We start from the raw sequence: 20,218 nt of genomic DNA, 5'->3' as shown, positions 1-20,218 counted from the left end.
AAGAAGTTCAAAACCACAGGAACAGTGGTAAACTTGCCTGCTAGAGGACGCAAGTATATCTTGCCCCCACGCACAATGAGGCAGATGGTTTGGGAGGCAAAGGGAAATCCAAGGGCCACAGTTGGAGAACTACAGAACTTGGTTGCATCTTGGGGTCACCAAGTCTCCAAATCTACAATAAGACGCCACCTCCATGCCAATAGGCTATTTGGAAGGGTTGCCAGAAAAAAAGCCTTTATTGAGAGAAACCAACAAACGTAAGCACCTGGAGTTTGTTAAACAGCATTGGCACTTCGATTGGAACTGGGTGCTATGGTCAGATGAGACGAAAATAGAGCTCTTTGGCCACGCACACCAACGGTGGATTTGGCGTCGAAAGAAGGATGTGTGTGCAGAAAAGAACCTCATACCTACTGTAAAGTATGGTGGTGGATCTTTGATGTTATGAGGCTATTTTGCTTCCACTGGTTCTGGGTCTCTTGTTAAGGTCAACGGCATCATGAACTCTACCCAGTACCAGGACATTTTAGCCAAAAACCGGGTTGCCTCTGCCAGGAGGCTGAAACTTGGCCGCAAGTGGATCTTCCAGGAAGACAATGACCCCAAGCAGACATCAAAATCCACAAAGAAATGGTTAATTGACCACAAAATCAACATTTTGCAATGGCCATCTCAGTCTCCGGACTTGAACCCCATTGAAAACCTGTGGTTTCAATTGAAGAGGGCAGTCCATAAGCGTAGACCGAAGGATATCAAGGATCTGGAAAGATTCTGTATGGAGGGATGGTCTAAGATCCCTCCCAATGTGTTCGCCAATCTCATGAAACATTATAGAAAAAGACTCAGTGCCGTTATCCTTGCAAGTACTGAAAACAAGGGTGCCAATAATTGTGACACTGGAAATAAATTTATAATTGTGACTGGAAATAAATTTATAATTTGAGAAATGTGTAATTTTGGATGATTCCATTGAATCATTAATAAAGTCAAATATATTCCACATGTTGGAAAATTACAATATAGCTCAGTACTGGTATTATTTATTTTATACAGTCTTTTTTGCTCATCTTTATCAAGGGTGTCAATAATTTTGTAGGTGACTGTATATATATAATAAGAGACCAATACGTCTGTTTGCTGTACTTCTATCGATTATATTGTACATAAAGCCATATATATATAATGGGATTCGGTATTTAGGGACGGCGCTTGTTTGTACCAAGCACCTTTCTGATTCTCTAGGTTTGCTCTGCATGTGGAGAGCTTTTCTTCATTTGACATTTATTCAAACTAAATTGATTGATTAACATGATTTCTGGGAAGTGGTGATCATAAAAGCAAGTAAACTGGCTCCTAAATTTGATCCTAATCACGATTTAGAAAATGTGCTTTTGCACCTTCCCATGGTCACTAATACAGTGTGCAAATTACCTTTTTATGGAAAGGTAATTTGCTCACTATATGTGTTCCCTTTGCTTCTCTGCAGTCAGAAAATTCTGGGATTGGACAAGAGGAGCAAGACTGAGGAGAGGGTGGCAGCAGTGTCAAGTACCATACAGGTGAGTGCATGGTTTACGCACTTACTGCAATAAGTATTGGGACAGCAGAACGACTTGATTGGGCATTTGCCTGTTTTATCCCCTGGTAACTTGGTATCCCTTTTCAATATTTACATCTGTCACTGCAATTATGGAACAATCCAAATGTATTAATTTACTGGAAATAACTGGGTGGGGAATTGTGTTCCTCATTTTACCCCCCTCAAAGGTAACTGAACAACTGTTGGTATGTATTATGATCCTGGACCTTATGTATCCTGATCTCCAGAATTGTTTTATCAATTGCCATGCTCTTGTCTCAAAAGATGAAGGTATGGGTCCTTATACAGTGGAGTATATGTACTGTCAAAATGGCTTGGCTGTAAATTAACCAAATTTGCAAATTGAATCGAACTTCCGGCATGGTGTACAGGGTAAGTCCAACCGTTAGGGGAGAGCAGGTTTCCATCCTGGCTGTGCAAAATTGACCATCTTCTCTGGGTACTGGCTGTGGTGCTCCAGCGGGTTAGGGAGGCAAAACCAGTAGGAGGGCTATTTCTCATCGTGCTACAGTGGACCCTACTGGCCAGGGGTCTGGTGAGCTCAAGCAGACCCCTGCAGGACTGGCCTTTGTTCTCCAGAGGCTGGTAGCAATTGGCTTGGTCATGGGATCAGAGGACGCCCACTGACCTTCATTTCTCTTGTGCTGAGGGAAAGTAGCTTGAGAATCGGGGGTAAAATAATTGGGCACTCTAACTTTAATTTAAATAAATCATTTAATTTGTTTAATCATAAGGGGGTATTTGATCCTGTAATCAAATGTATGATATCTAAAGTTCAGAAAATTGTGATCTTTGGAATTTGTGCTCTATAATCCTAAATTTGCTAAACCTTGTAAACCAAAGGACTGTTTCCTACTTTCTGGTTCCAGGCACACCATAGGTCGAGGATAAAATGAGGAAGAACCCCTGGCTGTCTGAATACCTCGGGGATATTTCAATATGGAGCATCATTTGTTTTGTGTGTGATTTCATATTTAAAGTATTAAAGGTTATTTGTGAATAGGTACTGTTAATTTTGTGATCTTAATCTTGATGAATCGGTTTGCTGAAATGTTTGTCTATTGGACTTTGCTATGTAAATGAACAGTGGTGCACAGATGTGGAGAATTGACAGAAATGGAAGGTTTCCACACCATTTTTGAAATGCAGTGAAATAGATGAAAACAGTAGACGCTGACGTGAAATTCTAACCTAATTTGTTTAGAGTCCAAGTATAACTTGAATGGTCCCAGTGCACTGTGTTTTAAGATCTTTTACTACTCCTGGGTACACTATTCCATGTGTTTTGTTCTTGCTATCCAGCAGAGAAACATTGAAGTGCAGTCTGACTGACTGTTTTATACATGATTTTAAACTCAATTATGCATGCCTGTCTTCTGAGTTAAAACTGACACTGCAACACAGTCAAAGACCTCCAAGCACAGCTGTTGGCTAAAAATCCTTGTCCATCCTAGAAGTTACTCCTCTTGCAAGTAATTTATCTTGGCGCATGTCATAGCTTGAATTCTCACTGATTTGTCAGTAAAGTGATTTGCAATGAGTTGCACTGTAAACTCAATTGTCTTTCCAAACACAGGCACTTAATTTTGCACACAACTAGCTTTATAGTTCATGTCATGGGGATAGTCAGACTTTACTTTTAATCCATATCTTAGGCGTAGAATCCTGGCCTTATTGACACCAATCTTGTTGGATTCAATCAATAAACATAGCACCACTTTGTTATTTCCCAGTTCTATGCTGCCTCCCTGGTGCTGCTCTAACCACTAGCCCACACTGCCTCATTAGGCTGCTCCACCGCCCACAGAGACAAGTGTTTGATTCAGGATTCAAGCATGCTCACATATTGAATATTTGCCACTTCTCAGCTGTGAACAAAACAGATTTTTAAAATGGCAAGAATAGAGGGAGCAATCTCATTGGCTAGCAAATTTTCCAACCTGTGGCCCAACATCCACAGGCCCAGGCTGTTTAACAGCACTCAGTGTGTGGATATTGGACCATATTTGAACTGTGTGTTATTGCTTTCATACTCCTGCAACTATTTTTTTTAAACTGCAAGGATAAAAATCACATATTTTAGCTGCTTTGTAACTCAGGATGCAAAATAAATTCTTAAAGACTTTTTTTTCCCCAAAAGTATTTTTATTTTTTTTATACCAGTATTGAAGAATAAACATGATGGTATATTCAACAACACGGGTTTATATAATGTGATATGCTAGTTAATTTTACGTGTTTGCAGATGCAGTGTTTTCAAGTCGCCTGAATTAATTTCAGTGAATAGAATTTATGCCAGTGTATAAAAACTATTTTTAAAACCTGAAAAAACATTGTACTGTACTGTATAGACAACTAGTCTGTTGTTAATCTATTTGTTATAATCCCTGTAAAGAACCCACTTTTTAAATCAGAAAACGGCAATACAACCTCCAATAATTATGAACAAATAATACCGAACAAACAGTCAATCTTTGCCGTTTTTAAAACGCTTTCTAACCTGGAGGTTGGGGCGTGTACAAGTAAAAACATTTCAGCGTGCGCGTAACCCTCCTGCTCTACGTGATTTGTGTACGGCTCGTGGGTAGATTCCCGCATGCGTGGGAAAGACGCGCAGAATTTAAAATTTCCAGAAAGGAGTTTAGTTAGCTAGAGAAGAGAACACTGCTGCTTTACAGGGCGGTTTAATACCGTAAATATTTAGTTATTTAAAAAGTAGAGGAAACACTAAGACGTAAATACTACACTTTAATATCGTTTTTTTACTAAGTAGACACTAGAGGCTTACGTCAGTGTTTATTTAAAACAAAGTATAATTACGAAAAATAACTACTTTTCCCGCACTGCAATGGACCCCTTTGTTGAGGTAAGGAATTTTTGTTTGTTGTTAGTGTTTTGGGCTTGCTTTAAAGTCACCCGAATTCGTTTTTTTAAACAATGTATTCAATGTGAATTTTTGAAGTTTAATTGCTAAGTTACTTGTCAAAACGATTCTTTAAATATGAGTCACGTGAAGGTTGTTTCTTCCGTGAAAGAAAAAGCCGTATTATTGTTTGTTTGTTTGTTGTTGTTTTTTTTACTGACACAGTGCTATTTTACTTTTTATTTTTAAATGCTGGTTAATTTTCTTTAAGACTGGCAGTTTATTAATTACAATTAAACTATACAATGTAGTGCCATGAAGATAAAACAAACACGTTTACAGCTTGGGTAGCATACATTGCGTACCGTATGAGGTTAAGGTTACTTTGTCAGTTATAACCGGGAGCAAGTTGTCCATACTAACTTTTAAATAAAAACATATGATAAAAGAAACTCCTTTCGGATTTTTGTACCGCCCCCTTTGGGATTTCACACTATCTCGTTTTACGAGTTTCCCTGTGTCCTCTTCATATCGGCGGTTTCAACTGTTCCACATTCCACAAGGAGACTTCATATTTGAACAGGAGGAGACAATCATGCTTTGCATTGCTTATGCATATTTTGTTATTTAAAAATACAAATACAGCTGTAAAGCAGGATGCTGCTTTATTTGTCTTCAGTAAACCCAAAATACACTGGTACTTGTTTTCTTCCATTTGTATTTGCATTTATTTAAATGTTATGTTTGTAGAATATCCTAATGTGTAGTAGTTAATCTAATTTAAGAGAATCCCAAATGCAGTATACACAGAGTACAGTAGTGCCATACAATTAATTATACATTTGTTACACTGAAGTCATTGATATTAGAATAATAGTGAGCCCCCAATATTTCTTCTGTGATGTCAGTATTAGGCTTTGCTACAAGACTGATGTTGGTGACTTAGCCAATGTAAGAAATATTGCATTTTGACTGAATGGCCCAGTAAGACCAACACATATGCTTGATTGCAAGGGTTTTTCATGGAGGGTTTATAATGTGAATGCCATATGCCCTATTTCAAATGCAAGTTCACTAATCCAGAAATGTACAAGTAACACATGATTCTTTTCTTCCAGAAAATCGTGGAGCGCACACATGCCCGACAGTTGGCTTTAGAAAAGAAGGCAGAGCAAATTGGACAAGAGAAGATGGGAATGATCCGGCAGCCAATGAAGAGACTGAGAGACCTGCAGTCAGAGAGTGGGGACAATAAGGAGGAGGTACACTCTGGTGAGTTACAGATACCTGTAGTAGTTTAGCAGTTTGTATCTAGTGACAATGTCAGTGTGTTTGTGGTCAGCAAATTATTTATGTTATGACTTTTTAATGCAGAGTTGGGTAATATATAAAGTTTAATATTTCATATTGTTCCATATAACTGGGTCTCTAATTTAAGCTAGGTAGATTGTAAAATAAATGGATTACTTTTTTTTTTCCCGGTGATGAGATTCTTACCAAAGACCTTTGGCATGTTTTGTAGGTTCCTACTGTTATCTATTAGGGTTCTTCCTTCTAAAGGACATAATGGAAATACTGTTACTGTATTTCAGACTGCTGTTACGTATTGTCTGTTTTCCTGTTGCAGTATCCCAAGACTCCTCAAAGAGGTGCTGTTATGAAGTCGTGGGAGATGAGAACCTGAACCCCAAGGAGAAGATGCTGTCGCCCTCCAAGTCCTGTCGCCGCTTTGCAGAGATGGAAGTGAAACCAGACACCCCGGCTTTAATCTCTGTCAAGACACGCATGAACAAACTGGCCACTCTGCGCAGGCAGTGGGACTCTCAAGGTAACTTGATGTTTTTAGCCACTGGCTCTTCTCTGGAACAGCTTGCAAAGCCGTTGCCAAGAAATAACTGGAAGTAAATAAGCGTACGGTAAATTACGGTAAATTGAAATGCATCCGTACCAACTTCTGTTTTGCGAGGGAGTATTGTGCCCTATTGGCAAAATTAAACAAATGATAGAAACTTCCACTACCCTACTAAAGTCAATGCAGCTACTAAGTAATACAAGAATTGGAAATTATCATTTATAACAAAGGCAACCAAACGCTCAGTAATTTTCAGGTTTAGTGCTTTAATTTAGAATCTCAGTTGACTCCGAATTCAATAATGTAAATGAGTAACCAATCTGAATACGGCATGCAGTAATTGTCAGTAACTTCCTACATTTTCCAAAACTTCTCAATCACAGAGGACACTCTGGGTTTTTCCATTCAGAGCTCAATTGTTCTGTTTTTTTCAGATGATGCAGATTGCCCTTCCCCTGTATACTCCTCGAGTCACACCCCGGCTGCACTGCAGGTGAAGTTAGTTTCTAAGCCTGTCGTCTCCAAGGGACGAATAGGCCGGCTGGCTGACCTGGCCTCTGCTATTGGCTCATGGGAGGATGACTTCAGCACCCCATCAAAAAAGTTTAACACTGGAAAGGAACTCCTGGTGGAAAGTGTGGTGCAACCAGTGCTGGAGTTTCCCTCCAAACATGAAGTGAGTGACATCTTCCTGAGCTGGGAACATATGTTATAAGAGTCTGGTACCAAGACCTGGAATAAACATGTCTGAAACATTATTTTTAAACACCTGTGTTGCTGTTGATTTTTAACCAGAACTAGTAGACCTGATTTTTAAATAAATATTTTTCACTTTTTTACTTTTTATTTATTTATTAACTCTTAAATGTTGCTACCCTTAACCTGTGTTTTCTCACTTCTATTATGCTGTGCAGTGTTTACTTCATTGCAATGTGTTTCTCTTTTGAATGTAAGGATTATGAGGATATTCAAGGCCTCCCTGATGAGGGAAATGAGGATTCTGAACTCCAACTCCGACATAGTGTGACAGGTGGGCTCTACTATTGAAAGGGGTTGGACAAGTGTGTCATCTTGCATGTCTTATCCTAGGCAGAGTACATATGTAAACAAGTCTTTGAATGATTTGAGAGCGTTTCAGTGTAGACCTAAGTAATGCTATTTGTCTTTTGTCCTTTTAGATAGCAATGCATTTCGTTCGGTGCTTGAGAAGTTTGAGTCAAACCCGAGGCAGGTGGAACCTTCGCCTGCGTCCCACAGACCCCGTTCACTCTCCTCCTCGACCCGTGCAATCCAAGAGAGACTGCTCAATGACACAACTCCCAGCCTATCCATGGCAAGCCTCCTCCGCAAGGTCAGATGCAGAAATCCTGTCTGTCTGAATAATATTTTAAGTGTTTCCTGATTGCAGCCCATGCATTCTGTTTTGTATTAATTGCTTTTTTTATTTTATTTTAATTAATATTTGTCAAAGTATAAATTTGAATCTAACGAATTTGAAATTTCAAACTCCAACCTAAGTTGCTGAAAATCTGGTGTTCCGGCATAGACTTTCTGCAGGGCTGCCAGTAACATCCCTGGGATTATATGACTATTGCATAATTGCACAAATAGCTGCATATGCTTATATAGTGGGCTTTAATACGGTCTTTTGTCAATGTTACTATTACAATGCAAATTTATAAACATGCTGACACAAGCGCTTGGGCTACTATACTGAATGAAACTAGGCTGTATTTTATATGCAGAAAACTGCATATACCCCAAATGCACCTATTAATGTAACTATTAAGCAATACTTTAGACTTTAGTGATAGCCTTGGTTTTGTGCCACTAACCAGAAAAAAATGACATCTACAAGCTGGAAATTTCAAAGCAACTTGAGTCACCATGTAGGCTAAAAATGTCAATAAAACTCATTGATGGTACCGTGAGACTTCATTGAAAGTTTGCTTTTTTGCAAGAATATTCTTTTGAAAAACAGTATAGTTACAAGACATTCACACCATCTCTGTCCAGGAACGGGAAGAGGAGCTTTCTTTGGTAAGGATGCAGCCTAACAAAGAAAATCTCTGGCTCAGAAAGAATGGTGCCGGGTCTGGCTTCAGGGAGACTATTGGGGTAAGCTTTAAGAGTATGGGCAAGAGAAGCTACTGGAAAGAATGTTGACTTCATTATTTAATTGATACAGGAAATAACACTGGATGCTACAGTACAGTAGTCTCCGGCTAAGAGAACACCCCTCGGGGGAAACAAGCAAAGTGTTCTCTTAGGTGAGGTGTACTCTAAGATGGAGTTAGCCAACAGACACTATGAATGTACTTGTCATGACACGTGCATCAACATATGAAATTAACTGAATAAGTAAAATAAAAGCAGTAGGCAAGTGTATGATAATAAACTAATTGTCAAACTAAATTAACACAGCACCCCTACACGTGTGTGTGTGTTTTTATATATATATATATATATATATATATAGAGATGGGCTTCAATGAGTTACAGGAAAATAATTCCATCTAGGGTTTATTTGGCGTTATAAATTACGAGACCGAAGGTCAAGTAGTTTTATAAACTGTCACAGAAACCCGAGATAGAATTGTTTTCCTGTAACTCGCTGAGGAGGCCCATCTATTTTTTAAAATACATGGATACCTTTGTGCTTCTATTAAAGAAGAATAATGTTCAGCAGTACAGTTGGGTTTTTTAAACGTATTGTTTCAGTGCTGTACAGACGTTCTATGTCGTTATCTGTTAGTGCTTCATTTTTATTTGGATGATTGCCTTTACCTTGTTTTAATTTCCCTTTCTGAGATACGAAATGTATCAGCTTTACATTTTTTTAACTTATTCTCATTTTGTTGATCATTAATGAACATTTCTGTACTGTGGGTGTTGAGTGATTGAAAACAAGACGTTTTTTGTTTGACATGAAAGTGATGGTCTCGGAGTCAAATGGGTCAAAGTTCAAGTATATTTTCCTCTAGAGGAATTCTCACTTTTTGACGTCACTACTGTGGTATGACTTTTGTTCGAATGGTTCAGGATGTAAATATAGCCTTCATCTATGTATTATATAATATATGTATATTTTCCTTTCAATGTTGTATGATGTGAGAATTCAGTTTTTTAAATGAATTGGCCACAATGTTGTCCACATAAGATTTTGGGATTGCTAAGAAGAGCTTGTTTCAGGTTGTCTCTGGTGTAACTCGAATAATAAAACGGATCAAGAGAAACCAATGGCCACCTAATATTCTCTTATATCCAGTTGCTGAAGTAAGTTTCACACTGAATGGGAGTCTCTGTTTAAGAAGGGCAGGTTTAGTGGTTTCCATTCCTTGCCTGTAAGTTAATTGCTCCCAAAATACCAGTTTCAACAGAGCACCTTTTCCTCTCTAGATCTTTCCATTCTTTTCTTTCGTAGGGGAGCACAATATAACATGTTCCTCTGCACAAGGAGAAACCTTTTGTCACTAACTTGATGTACTGTACACAGTTATGTTTGACCCTAAAACAAAAAAAAAGTTTTTGGTTGCATTTTTGCAATCCATATCCGTATTGTAGAAGAGAAGTATCTCTGGAATAAAATTACAAAGGAAAACCTCCCAGCAGTGAATGTATTTAAAGCAACAGCTGGAATGTTTAAGGGTTGCAAGAATGAAGCTAACAGTACATTGGACACTCATGCCAAGCATTACAAAGCATTGTACACATGGTTTATGGCACCAAGATCTGCGTGGTTTAAGCTAATATAAACCTTGTATACGTGCATACATACTTGCTGAATTAAGGATATTAAATTAATACTTGCCCTGTAACGTTTTGGAAAGGTGGTTCTATGGAGGTTTAACATCTCAACTTTTTGCAGACTGAAGAATCTAAGGTTGGAAAACAGGAAACTCTGGATAGCAGCAGCAAGTACCACTTGAACCAGTCTGTGGACAAGGTGGAGGTGTCCTCCATCGAGGTGAAACTCTGCTCGTTTTCCGGTGAAAGTCTCCTAATTTCAGAAGATGGAGGTAAAATAACTGATGGAAGGCAGCTTACTGGGTGCTGAAATTAAACGATGCAGACTAGGAAACGTAGTTTCAGCAAGCCATAACTCACACAGCTGGTCATATTTGCTTTAGATTTGGAGATTTAAGCATTTTTTTATGCTTTATCATAAATTGCTTGGTTAAAATAGAACTACATTTAATCTGGTGTACTGTTTAATTCAAAGTATTGGATAATTGCTTACGATTAGTCGATATGGTTTGTATAATAAAGCCATTGACATTTATTGAAGATTGACATGCTGTTGGTGTTTTTAAATGTTCTGTTTCTGTCCCCTTTATTAAATGTATATTTGTTGTACAAGTTGACCCTGCAGGTGAAGTAGAAAAAGAGGAACTGACTGAAAAAGGATTTCGGTCGCTCAAGAAAGTGACCTTCGCCCCGGAAACGGTTATACACTTGCCATGTGTTAAGTTGGATTCTCAGGAGAGCGAGATGGAAGAAGTTGACACAGGTAGGAGTTTGTAGGATGGAGCAAGAAACCTTTAGAGCGGACACCTTTGCTGTAGATTGTAGCCATCCCTGAGAAGAGTACAGAGCTTATGATGAGGGTGAGGAGATTGTGGCATCATGTCAGATTTGTGGGAAGAACTGTAGAAAACAATAGAGCAAAAAGACTAAAATAACTGGTTGTCTTGTTTAGTTTTAGGAGAAGAATTATCTTCCCAGGAGGAGGAGATAAACAGCTCTGAGGTGATCGATCAGATTTTTGAGGGACTGTTGGATGATGACGAGGAAGTGGAGGAGACGGATAAGGATGTTGAGATGAAGATGAAGGAAGTCACGGAGATTGAGAGTAGAGAGGGCAGCATGGAAACACAGCCAGAAAGTAAGGAGGAAAGTCTGGAAACTGAGAAGATTGTGATATCGGAGCAAGACCAGCAAGAAGGGAACATGTTAACAGAAATGAAGGAGAGTGAAGAATGGAATAATGTGGATGAGAAAGATGATGAGCTAACTATTCCTACCTCCATTCTTTCTCCTCTTGCTAAATCTGTGGAGGCTATAGTCACACCAATGGTAATTTCAAATCGCCACCCACACATCGCCAAATAACTGCACATTGTATTTTAGATTATATTAACAATTTGTGTGAAACACTAAGTTTTTACTAGATGTCGGTGCCATTTTTTAATGTGGCTCAAGTTTTTATATATTAGCCCTGTGTTGATCAACAGATTAAATGTGAAGGGCATGAATTCAGTATCAATCCTAAATTCCAAAGCAACTAAGGTTAGTGGAGAGGGAGGGTTAAGGATATTCCAGGTTTACTTGATCGCATTGCACTCAACACCCACATTGTTGGACAGAAATTGAGACAAACTTTTTGTGGTTGACGACTCAAATGGTCAATTCTCTATTTCAGTACGTGGAAAATCAGAACCAAGGTACAAAATGCTCATCTAAGCTGCTATGTGTATGTCTCCCTACCCTTCAGAGGCTGGTGCTGTGTGACCTGGCTGAACCTATACCATTTTTCCAGGACCTCGGCCAAGAAAGTGATGCCCACCCAGCAGAGGAGACTGCACCCATGTACAGGTAAGATCTGTCCAGAAAGGAGATTGGTGCATAGAATATGTGGGATGGTTCTGAATCGTCACTTTAGATACAGTGAAGGTACTTGTACGTAAGTTACATGCCTGTGCTTGAGTTTGGCTAATGAAAGTTACATTTACAGTTTTTAAATTCCTGTGATTTATGAGAGCAACATGGCTTGGTGTCACAGTTATATTTGAATGTTTAAAACCACAGCTGAGTGACTTATTATACTATTTTTACATGAAAGTATTGATGCCTACCGAACCTTGCGGCGCAGTGCTGCGTACCAGAGCGTGACCCCTGTGAACCGGAGGAAGGCCTTCGAACGGGCCTTGGGCAGTCTGTCTTTGAATGTGAAGGAGAAGATTAAGGTAATGGAATAAACTGATCAAAACTATTCTACTTTTGTTGACATGTTGTGTGTCAATGACTCTGAATGATCTCCTTGTAGATGCTGAATGGAGAGATTGGCACCCTCCAGACCATCATCCAGCAGGCAAGCCAGGCCTTGAACTGCTGCACTGATGAGGAGCACGGGAAGGGCTCTCTGGAGGAGGCTGAAGCTGAGAAACTGCTGCTGGTGTCCTGTGAGTTGCTGTTCATGTATTGTATATCTAGTTGCAAAATATGTTAATTGTAAAAGTTTGATGGCTGGGACAGCTACAGAGTTCAAGGGTGCCTACTGGTGCTAAATTATCAACCCACCCCCTGCTCTTCAATGAGTTTTTAGTGTTTTGTGTTAATGTAAATATTTAACAAATTGTCACCCATATTTGAAACCATGCTTACCTGTTTTATATTTTACAAAGGAAATTCTGCGACATCTCTCTCATCCATGGCGAGACTAATATTTAACTTCTTAGAAGAAAAATAATTCATAAATAAACATGCTACAAAAGAGGGCATTTGATGTGGGTAGATGTAGTTTAATAATTATTATTCCATTCAGAATAGTGTTGGTGGGTAAAACAAAAAAAATGTAATTCACAAAATGAACGGTATTAAACAATCGTGCTGTATATATATCTATAATCGCTTAACACCAAAATTGCTATCTTAAGAAACCCAAGACGGCAGACCTCAGTAGCCCAAACATTCGACATATTAACTAAACAAATAAGTCATGAATTCAGCTACACTGAATTATTAATGGATTAGATTTACATTGCTGCAACAATAGAATTGGGTTTAAAATAAATCTGATTATATGCATCGAACCAAAGCATGAGTTTTTTTTATTCCACAAAATGTGTTTATAAACTAGCTAAGCTTAACTTCTGCAGTAAAATGAAGAGGCTTGCCAACACAAAACATTATTTTATAATGTATTGTTACCTGTTAAGTCTACTATTGCTCACATAACTTTTGTGTATGTGAGTAGTCCAGACTCAGTGAGAAACTGTTATCTATGGTTGCTTAGGAATTAAAAAAAATAAACGTGTCTACTGGCGCCAGAATGTAATGTTCATGGTACTGTATGAGGTACCCTGGTGCTAGAATCTAGCGCTAAATTTGCACCCCTGAGTTATTTCTACCACCTCTGCTCCAAAGAGCATTCATGATGGGGTCTTTGTCAACATCTTCAGTAGATATATAGAAATGCGTGTTTTTTTTTTTTTTAGTATGCATGCTGATTGAGTGTGGATAGGTCTTAGAAAACTAACAATACCATTCTACGTAGAACATCTAATAGTTCTTGGAAACTGTGATGGCACACCATTTGTATGTCAGGTGTTTCATGAATTGGCCCTCACTCTCCTCTCCTCTCCTCAGCGGAGAAGCGCCTGTCCCTTCTGTCTGAGCTGAGCCATCTAAAGGGCATGGGCTCGCAGCAGCAAGGGACAGAGCCTAGCACCAAGGAGCCCTGCAGGGGAACGCTCTCCATCTCTAACCTGCGTCTGCCCCTGAATGTGGAGTTTGTCAGCTCTGCACTCGCCAAGACAGGTGTGCTTTATGTATAGATTTCCATTTCATCTGGCTGGCTAAAATTCAGATTGTCAACCTGTAGCATCTATCACAATTTATTCTGAACTTCAAGTTTTAAAAATTGATGGTCCAAATTACTTTCTGAATTACAGAATTCATCTCGCTGGTGCTGCATGTAGAAAATACACATCAGATAGTAAAACAAAATATTGTGGATTTTAGTCACTTGGGTAATGTTTTTTTTTTGTGTAAACTATGTAAATGTTTTTCATCTGGTATTTGTGTGTAAACAATTGTTTCCTTGCATGCAGCTTTAATGAAAAAGGAAGTTATGAGCCATTTTAAGCTTTTGTTGCTTGTGACACTGTTTAATCACCAACAGGCCACTAGCAGATTTATCTATAATGACCCTCTCTTAACCTGTTTTGTTTGCACAGGAAAGCCAAGCCACTATTTCTTTGTTCTGATCCGTTATGGGTCCAGTAACATAGTCTCCACCCCTCTGGCCACAGCTGTTGATGCACAGAAGGGAGACACAATTGCCTTTCCCACCTCCATCACTTTGTGAGTAGAAATGTATCCCTTTCACTTAGCAGTTTATTGCCTTTATTTTTGCAAGCGTATTATCTGTCTGGTACGGTCAGTGTGCCCCGTGTCAGGAGTCTGCTTCTGATATTTGGTATTTAACTAATATCTTCAGCCACCGGAAAGCAGGATATGGTAAACTAAAATAATGTTTTCTGTCCTACAAGTACGTTATGGAGGTATTTTTTTCACAAATGCCATATACAAGCATTGTGGTAAACCATAGATCACAGTTCATGGTCACAGAATACTAGTGATGAACTTGGTACAACATATTAGACCACAACTCCTCTGTGCATATATATATATATATATATATGCATTTTTAGGTTCAGTAAACATGTCTCCATGCCATACCTATCAAAATAAATGCAATAAGTAAAATGTTTGTTCATTTTAAATTGGAACAGTTTGCATAAAAGATTACTAAAATAAATAAGGGAAATGGTTGAACTGTATCAAGCGTGATTGATAGTGCAAGCTATGATGTATAGCATCTCTGCATCCCTTTTCATACAGGCTTGTGGTGTAGGTGTGCTGGCATACACCACATATTGCATGAGCTTCCCATCCTCTGTTTTCAACCATTCTATTTCTAACCTGTTGGATGCAATTACAATTGATTTTTGGTGGAAATTTCCTAGTCACATTAACCTTCAACTCGCCTGGTTTCTCTCTCTCTCTCTCTCTCTCTCTCTCTCTCCCCCACCCCCTCCATCCAGGCAAGACATTCACTCCAACTTTGAAATTGATGTAGAGGTCTACAGCCTGGTGAGTAAAAAGTGTAAGGTTTTTTGCATTGATTCTTGGTATTTGATCTCTACACATTGCTTTGCTACTTTAGTTCTGCATGTTTATTGGAGTCATTATTGCATGAACAGACCACTATCATATAGTAGGATTGATTGGGGAATTGGCTGATGGTTTTTCTTGATCTTACACAATACCCATTTCGTATTTGTCTTTTCATTTTTCTTTTGCTTTCAGGCCAAGATGGGGCATTCCCTTACATTTGAAAAAAGGCGACCTTCAAAATCCAAGGTGGGCTTTACATTGGTCACCTTGCTGCCAAGCTTCACTCGTTTGAACTTTGATGGGTGGAATTCTACTGTGTTCCCCATAGGGGAATTGTGTGAGACCAGTCTCTAGTTTATAGACCTGACCTACAAACTATAACATCCTATCAAAAAAAAGAGAAATATAAAAATATGTATTTCCCACCCCCAGGTTACCCCCAAGAAGCTGCTCACATCTATGACTGTAAGTTGGTTTTGTTCATCTTGATTAGTCTGTTTTTTTATTTTTGAATTATACTAACTTTCTCCACCATTTATTTTACAGAAATCCAGTAATAACTCGCCAGGTAAATTGACATTACTTTTGCAACTTTATTATCTGTCAACAAAAGATTATCCTTGCATTTCACCACTTTTTTTAATCACTAGCAGCCAACATCCCTGCGGTGACGAATACTGTTAGGACTAGTAACTTCTCATTAGTGGGATCACACAAAATCACACTGGCCTCCCTGGGCAGGAACAAGTTCCTCCTGGATAAGGTAGGGCTACTCTTGTTTTGGATTGGGTGATCAAAAGGTTGCTTTGAAGCGGTTTTGTTGGGAATATAAAAAAATAAAAAAAATCCACTGTAAATGCGTGACGTTTCTAGCATAGGTTATAGATAGAGCCCTGTGAAATTCTTTTTATTTTTTATAATTTGTTTTATTCACATTTGTTTTATTACACACACATTAATAAAACAGATGTATACATGTTTTAAATACATTATTTTATTTTTTTTGACACAGACCTTGCACAGAAATTTGTTACCATCATTTCTCATTAATGGCAGTAACAATAACATACAGTCCCCAACACTTTAACTGCCTATTTACAGTAAATACTGCCCATGCCGTCTCAAAATACAGTACAATAAAAATATATATAATTACACTACCCTACTATTGTGGGGCTGTTACAATTGCACATACAGCAATCTACCCATTAAAAAGAATGATAGGAATTGTATTTCAGTCCCATTGCACTGAAGTAGGGTGTATACAACAAGCTTGGGGTTTCATTGGCATTGGAGTATTGATACATGTCGGATAAAGGGAAGGCATACATTTCAACATGTTGACTGTACAAACAGGTGTTTTGCCACATTGGCATACGAGTGGTTATGTCATTAAGATTGAAGACTAGTTTGAAGTTTTCTGGAACCCCACCCTGTGGTACTGGGAATGGGTCATAGTCTTGTGAGGGTCTAAATGTTTCTGGTGGTCTAACCTCTATGTTCTCTATCTGTCCTTAATGAAGATAAAGTTTGATGGAAAAGTCAGGCAGTTGCTGGGAGATGAGTTTCAAGAAAAGGTTACTACAGTTTCCAGACATTGCATACTAACCTCTTGCTTGCAGAGGATAACCCACACAGCTTTTGTGTTGAAATAATTACAGGAATAACAGCTTGCTTCCATATTCCTGGCAGTATCTTTTTTGTAGAAAGCATCAGTAAGCCTGTGGGTTATTCTTTTTATATCACATGTTTTTTTAAATGCATCATTTTACCAGTTCCCTTCTCGGGCTCTGATCACAAGTTAAGAATTGACTCGCATCAATTTGATCCAGCTAAAGCTCAATTGGTTCTCCGCATGTGGTATAAAATGGTTTGTTCTTTTAAGCTTGGGGCTATGGACTGAGACTAAATTGAAAATTGCATGGGGAAATCTCCCAATACTGAATTTGTCAACAATCTTTAGTCTCATTTCTGCTCTTGTAGTGTAGCCGCTTAAGAATCGTTCTATCCGCCTCTTTTTATGAGCATGGCATTTGCAGCAATTAGTCTCAAAAAACCCTTTGCTTTTGCCTTGTATTTGCCCATGTGTGGGTGGGTGTCCTTTTAGTTAATAATCATTCGTACTTCTCCCGTGAGCTGTAACTTTGTCTTCCCAGGTTCCGTTTCTGTCGCCACTCGAAGGAAACATCCACCTGCGTCTGGAATGCCAAATCCACTCCACCATTGAGCACAAGGGCTTCCTGGTGAGAATAGGGACTTGGGAAGGGTGGTTACTGAGGCTTCGTTTTTATTCATTGGTGCACTGCATCGCTGAGTCGGAAGAGACATCACTTGGTGCTCATTGGTGCGGGGGATTTAACAATTTGGTGAATCAACATGGCTGATGATATTGCTGCTGCTTGCAAGACTCTGGTTTCCTCTGGTGTGAGGAATAGCATTAATATGTGTTACTCTTTTGGTGCCACTGATCCTTAACACTTAGAACATCGCAACTTTTTATAACATGTTTGTTTTGTAGTATAAAAGAACAAGTAACAGACGTTAAAAAATAAATAAATAAATAAATAATCTTGCTCGCTCTCTCTCTCGTCTCGTATCTAATTCTTGTACACCAGAGCCCAGTCGGGGTACAAAAGGCAGGATCTAACGGCACAGGCAGTTTTTCAAATACAATACAACATGAGATTGTTGGCTAATATTTATATCAATATTTTTTATTGGTGCTACATATTTATTAAATACACTCCATACCCATGTTCAAAAGATTTGCCGCCTTTTGAATCTACAATTAAATTGATAGAAGTGGCTCTGTACTGGAGACTAACTTCTTCCATGGCTGTGGCCATATTGGTTTGCTGCAATTCACCGACTCTCAACCTTGGGTAATCCGCTGTTTCAGCGATGACACATCGTGAGTTTAACAACAGTTCGTTGGTGAATTTAACAATGGTTTGGTGAATCCGCTTTACATCGGTGCATGCAGCGGTAAATAAAACAACGCGCCTTGATTTACTGGAGAGGAGTTGGAGCTGAACTGCACAAAGTAATGAGCTTACCAGAAGCTATGAAATTTTCCATTTCAGGCAAAGGTTCACTAAAAAAAAAAAATTAAAACTGAAAACAGGAGAGCAGTTTTTTGGTCCCCAGTAAGGAATCATTTGTGTTTCTTGGTGATTTTCAGAATCCTCTTAGAATGCAGCATCTTGTTTCTAAGTTTCCTGGGGTTGTAAGTCGGTGAACAAGCTGCTGTTACATTTTTAAATGAAAGGATGCTCTGACTGTCTCTCTCCTAGACCATGTTCGAAGATGTCCATGGATTTGGAGCGTGGCACCGCCGCTGGTTCTCTTTCAATGGGAAATGTGTTTCCTACTGGAATTACCCTGATGATGAAGGTAGCAAGGTAATGTTGCTGTATACTTCATATCACTCCTATTTCACACTAAATGCTCAGAGGACAGTAACATTGGATTTTATCTGCTATATTTTATTTTTGTCTTAACCCTCATTAAACCACTAGTTCTACCCATTCGAAGAGACCACCAAATGTCAAATATGATGATGGCTATAAATTAATGTCAGTTTTTGCCATTATCGGTTGCAATAATGTCTCTTAATAGTAACACCTTTTTCTGTCTCTTGAGCCTAGGAGGCAATAGGGTGCATTAACCTGACCAACTGCACCAGCAAGGAGGTGGAGTCTGTGAAAAGAGATTCTTGTGCCAGACCAAATACATTTGAGCTGATCACTGCTAGACCGCAGCAGAAGGACAACCGAAAGACAGTCAGCCAAGTTCACAACACGGTTTTCTTCAAGTAAGTACCAAGCTGCTTTTTGAATTTTGGGAATAATCTCAAACACTTGCATTGTGCAAGGCCAATATCCCATTTATTTATTTTTTTTATCCAGTTGGATATGTCCAGCAGTGTACAGGATTATTCTGAACATGTGTTAATTTTTATCTGGTTAAGTTTACACAGATTGCTGTTAACATATCTGTTTTCTGGCTTTTTCAGGAGCTGGTTTTCTGCCGACACCAAGGAAGAGCGTGCAGAGTGGATGGAGAAGCTAAACCAAGCTCTGTTGAACCTGAGGACATGGCAACCTGTTCTATCAGATCAGCGCCCCCAACAGGGAAGACAAGACGGCTCCTCCTTTAGCAGCAGCCGGGAGAGTGTTTTATAGGATTAAGGAGGGGCACTACAACATTTTTAAAGATTATTACCCTTTACTTCAGTGCAGGAGAAAGTTGGTAAAGTCCTTGCTTATTATTAAATCTCTTCCCTGCTGTTGCAGCAAAAAATTCTCCAACCCATAGGGACAGAGTTTTGTAGCCTGCAAAGAGATTTGTAAACTGTTTGTTTTGTAAGTGCTGATAAGTTTTAATTGCACATTTTTTTGTTTTAAAAGTTGTTCCTGTGGTGGTGTCAAACACTGAAATGTGTTAACTAACTAAATTGGATATCGTATATAAAAGAAACAACGTTAATATCCTTAATCAATTTCTTTGTCATTATACTTAATTAGATAGCAATTTGTTTATTCAGTTAATTATATCAGCAATCATACCTTCCTGTCTGTTTTTTAAGGAACACTATGAACAGCAGCTGGCATGACTGCCACACAAACAATTAGTGTTCTTGTGATAACACTACATTCAAGACTAGGTGAAATAGTTCAGAAATTGTACAACCAGGTGCCCCACAACATCAAATTATAGGATGTAGTGTTATTCTCGCAGTCTAGCTGCTTCTAAAGTATACATCTCAGTGGTCTTGGAGTTGACTGGTTCTATACCAGTACAGAACACTATGCTGTTGCTGCTCTGTTTGTATATATGCATGTTTCTGTTGTATGTCTGTCTATTGCTTACTCTAATGAGATATATATATATATTCTATATAAAGGTCATATGAACTCTTTAAAAAAAAAAATAAATAAATAAATAAATTCACTGTATTTGACAGCATGGTTGCCTCCTGGTGTTACCCTTGTCCTTCAAC

At 38.7% G+C, this 20,218-nt stretch overlaps 1 protein-coding gene across 5 annotated transcripts; it reads left to right on the top strand.

The window, feature by feature from the left end:
* The first annotated feature begins 4,139 nt into the window (after window positions 1-4,139).
* On the top strand, window positions 4,140-19,713 carry LOC117424452 (anillin-like). 5 transcript variants are annotated; one of them, XM_058992602.1, is made up of 26 exons: window positions 4,140-4,466; window positions 5,582-5,735; window positions 6,091-6,291; window positions 6,750-6,991; window positions 7,270-7,345; window positions 7,494-7,666; window positions 8,332-8,433; window positions 9,508-9,591; window positions 10,184-10,334; window positions 10,676-10,825; window positions 11,015-11,391; window positions 11,810-11,910; window positions 12,158-12,281; window positions 12,362-12,497; window positions 13,684-13,854; window positions 14,274-14,400; window positions 15,144-15,192; window positions 15,409-15,462; window positions 15,649-15,681; window positions 15,763-15,784; window positions 15,870-15,979; window positions 16,740-16,793; window positions 17,373-17,459; window positions 18,510-18,617; window positions 18,864-19,030; window positions 19,232-19,713. In XM_058992602.1, exons 1-26 carry the CDS (start codon window positions 4,449-4,451, stop codon window positions 19,398-19,400), a joined length of 3,240 nt encoding a protein of 1,079 aa, XP_058848585.1. In that variant the 5' UTR covers window positions 4,140-4,448; the 3' UTR covers window positions 19,401-19,713. The 5 variants fall into 5 exon arrangements, with proteins under 5 accessions (XP_058848585.1, XP_058848583.1, XP_033896683.3 ...); XM_058992600.1 differs by having other exon boundaries at window positions 15,867-15,979; XM_034040792.3 differs by lacking the exon at window positions 9,508-9,591 and having other exon boundaries at window positions 4,141-4,466; window positions 15,867-15,979.
* Window positions 19,714-20,218: the final 505 nt, after the last annotated feature.

The sequence above is a fragment of the Acipenser ruthenus genome, chromosome 19 (genome assembly GCF_902713425.1).
Source record: "Acipenser ruthenus chromosome 19, fAciRut3.2 maternal haplotype, whole genome shotgun sequence".
Classification (NCBI taxonomy): domain Eukaryota; kingdom Metazoa; phylum Chordata; class Actinopteri; order Acipenseriformes; family Acipenseridae; genus Acipenser; species Acipenser ruthenus.
This window is presented reverse-complemented; position numbering and strand designations above follow the sequence as displayed.

Bases quoted from the DNA above. Each gene is read 5' to 3' on its own strand.
- LOC117424452 (XM_058992600.1), top strand. The intron at 8,434-9,507 runs GTAAGCTTTAAG...AGCTTGTTTCAG, and splicing joins GCTTCAGGGAGACTATTGGG to GTTGTCTCTGGTGTAACTCG. The intron at 17,460-18,509 runs GTGAGAATAGGG...TCTCTCTCCTAG, and splicing joins TTGAGCACAAGGGCTTCCTG to ACCATGTTCGAAGATGTCCA.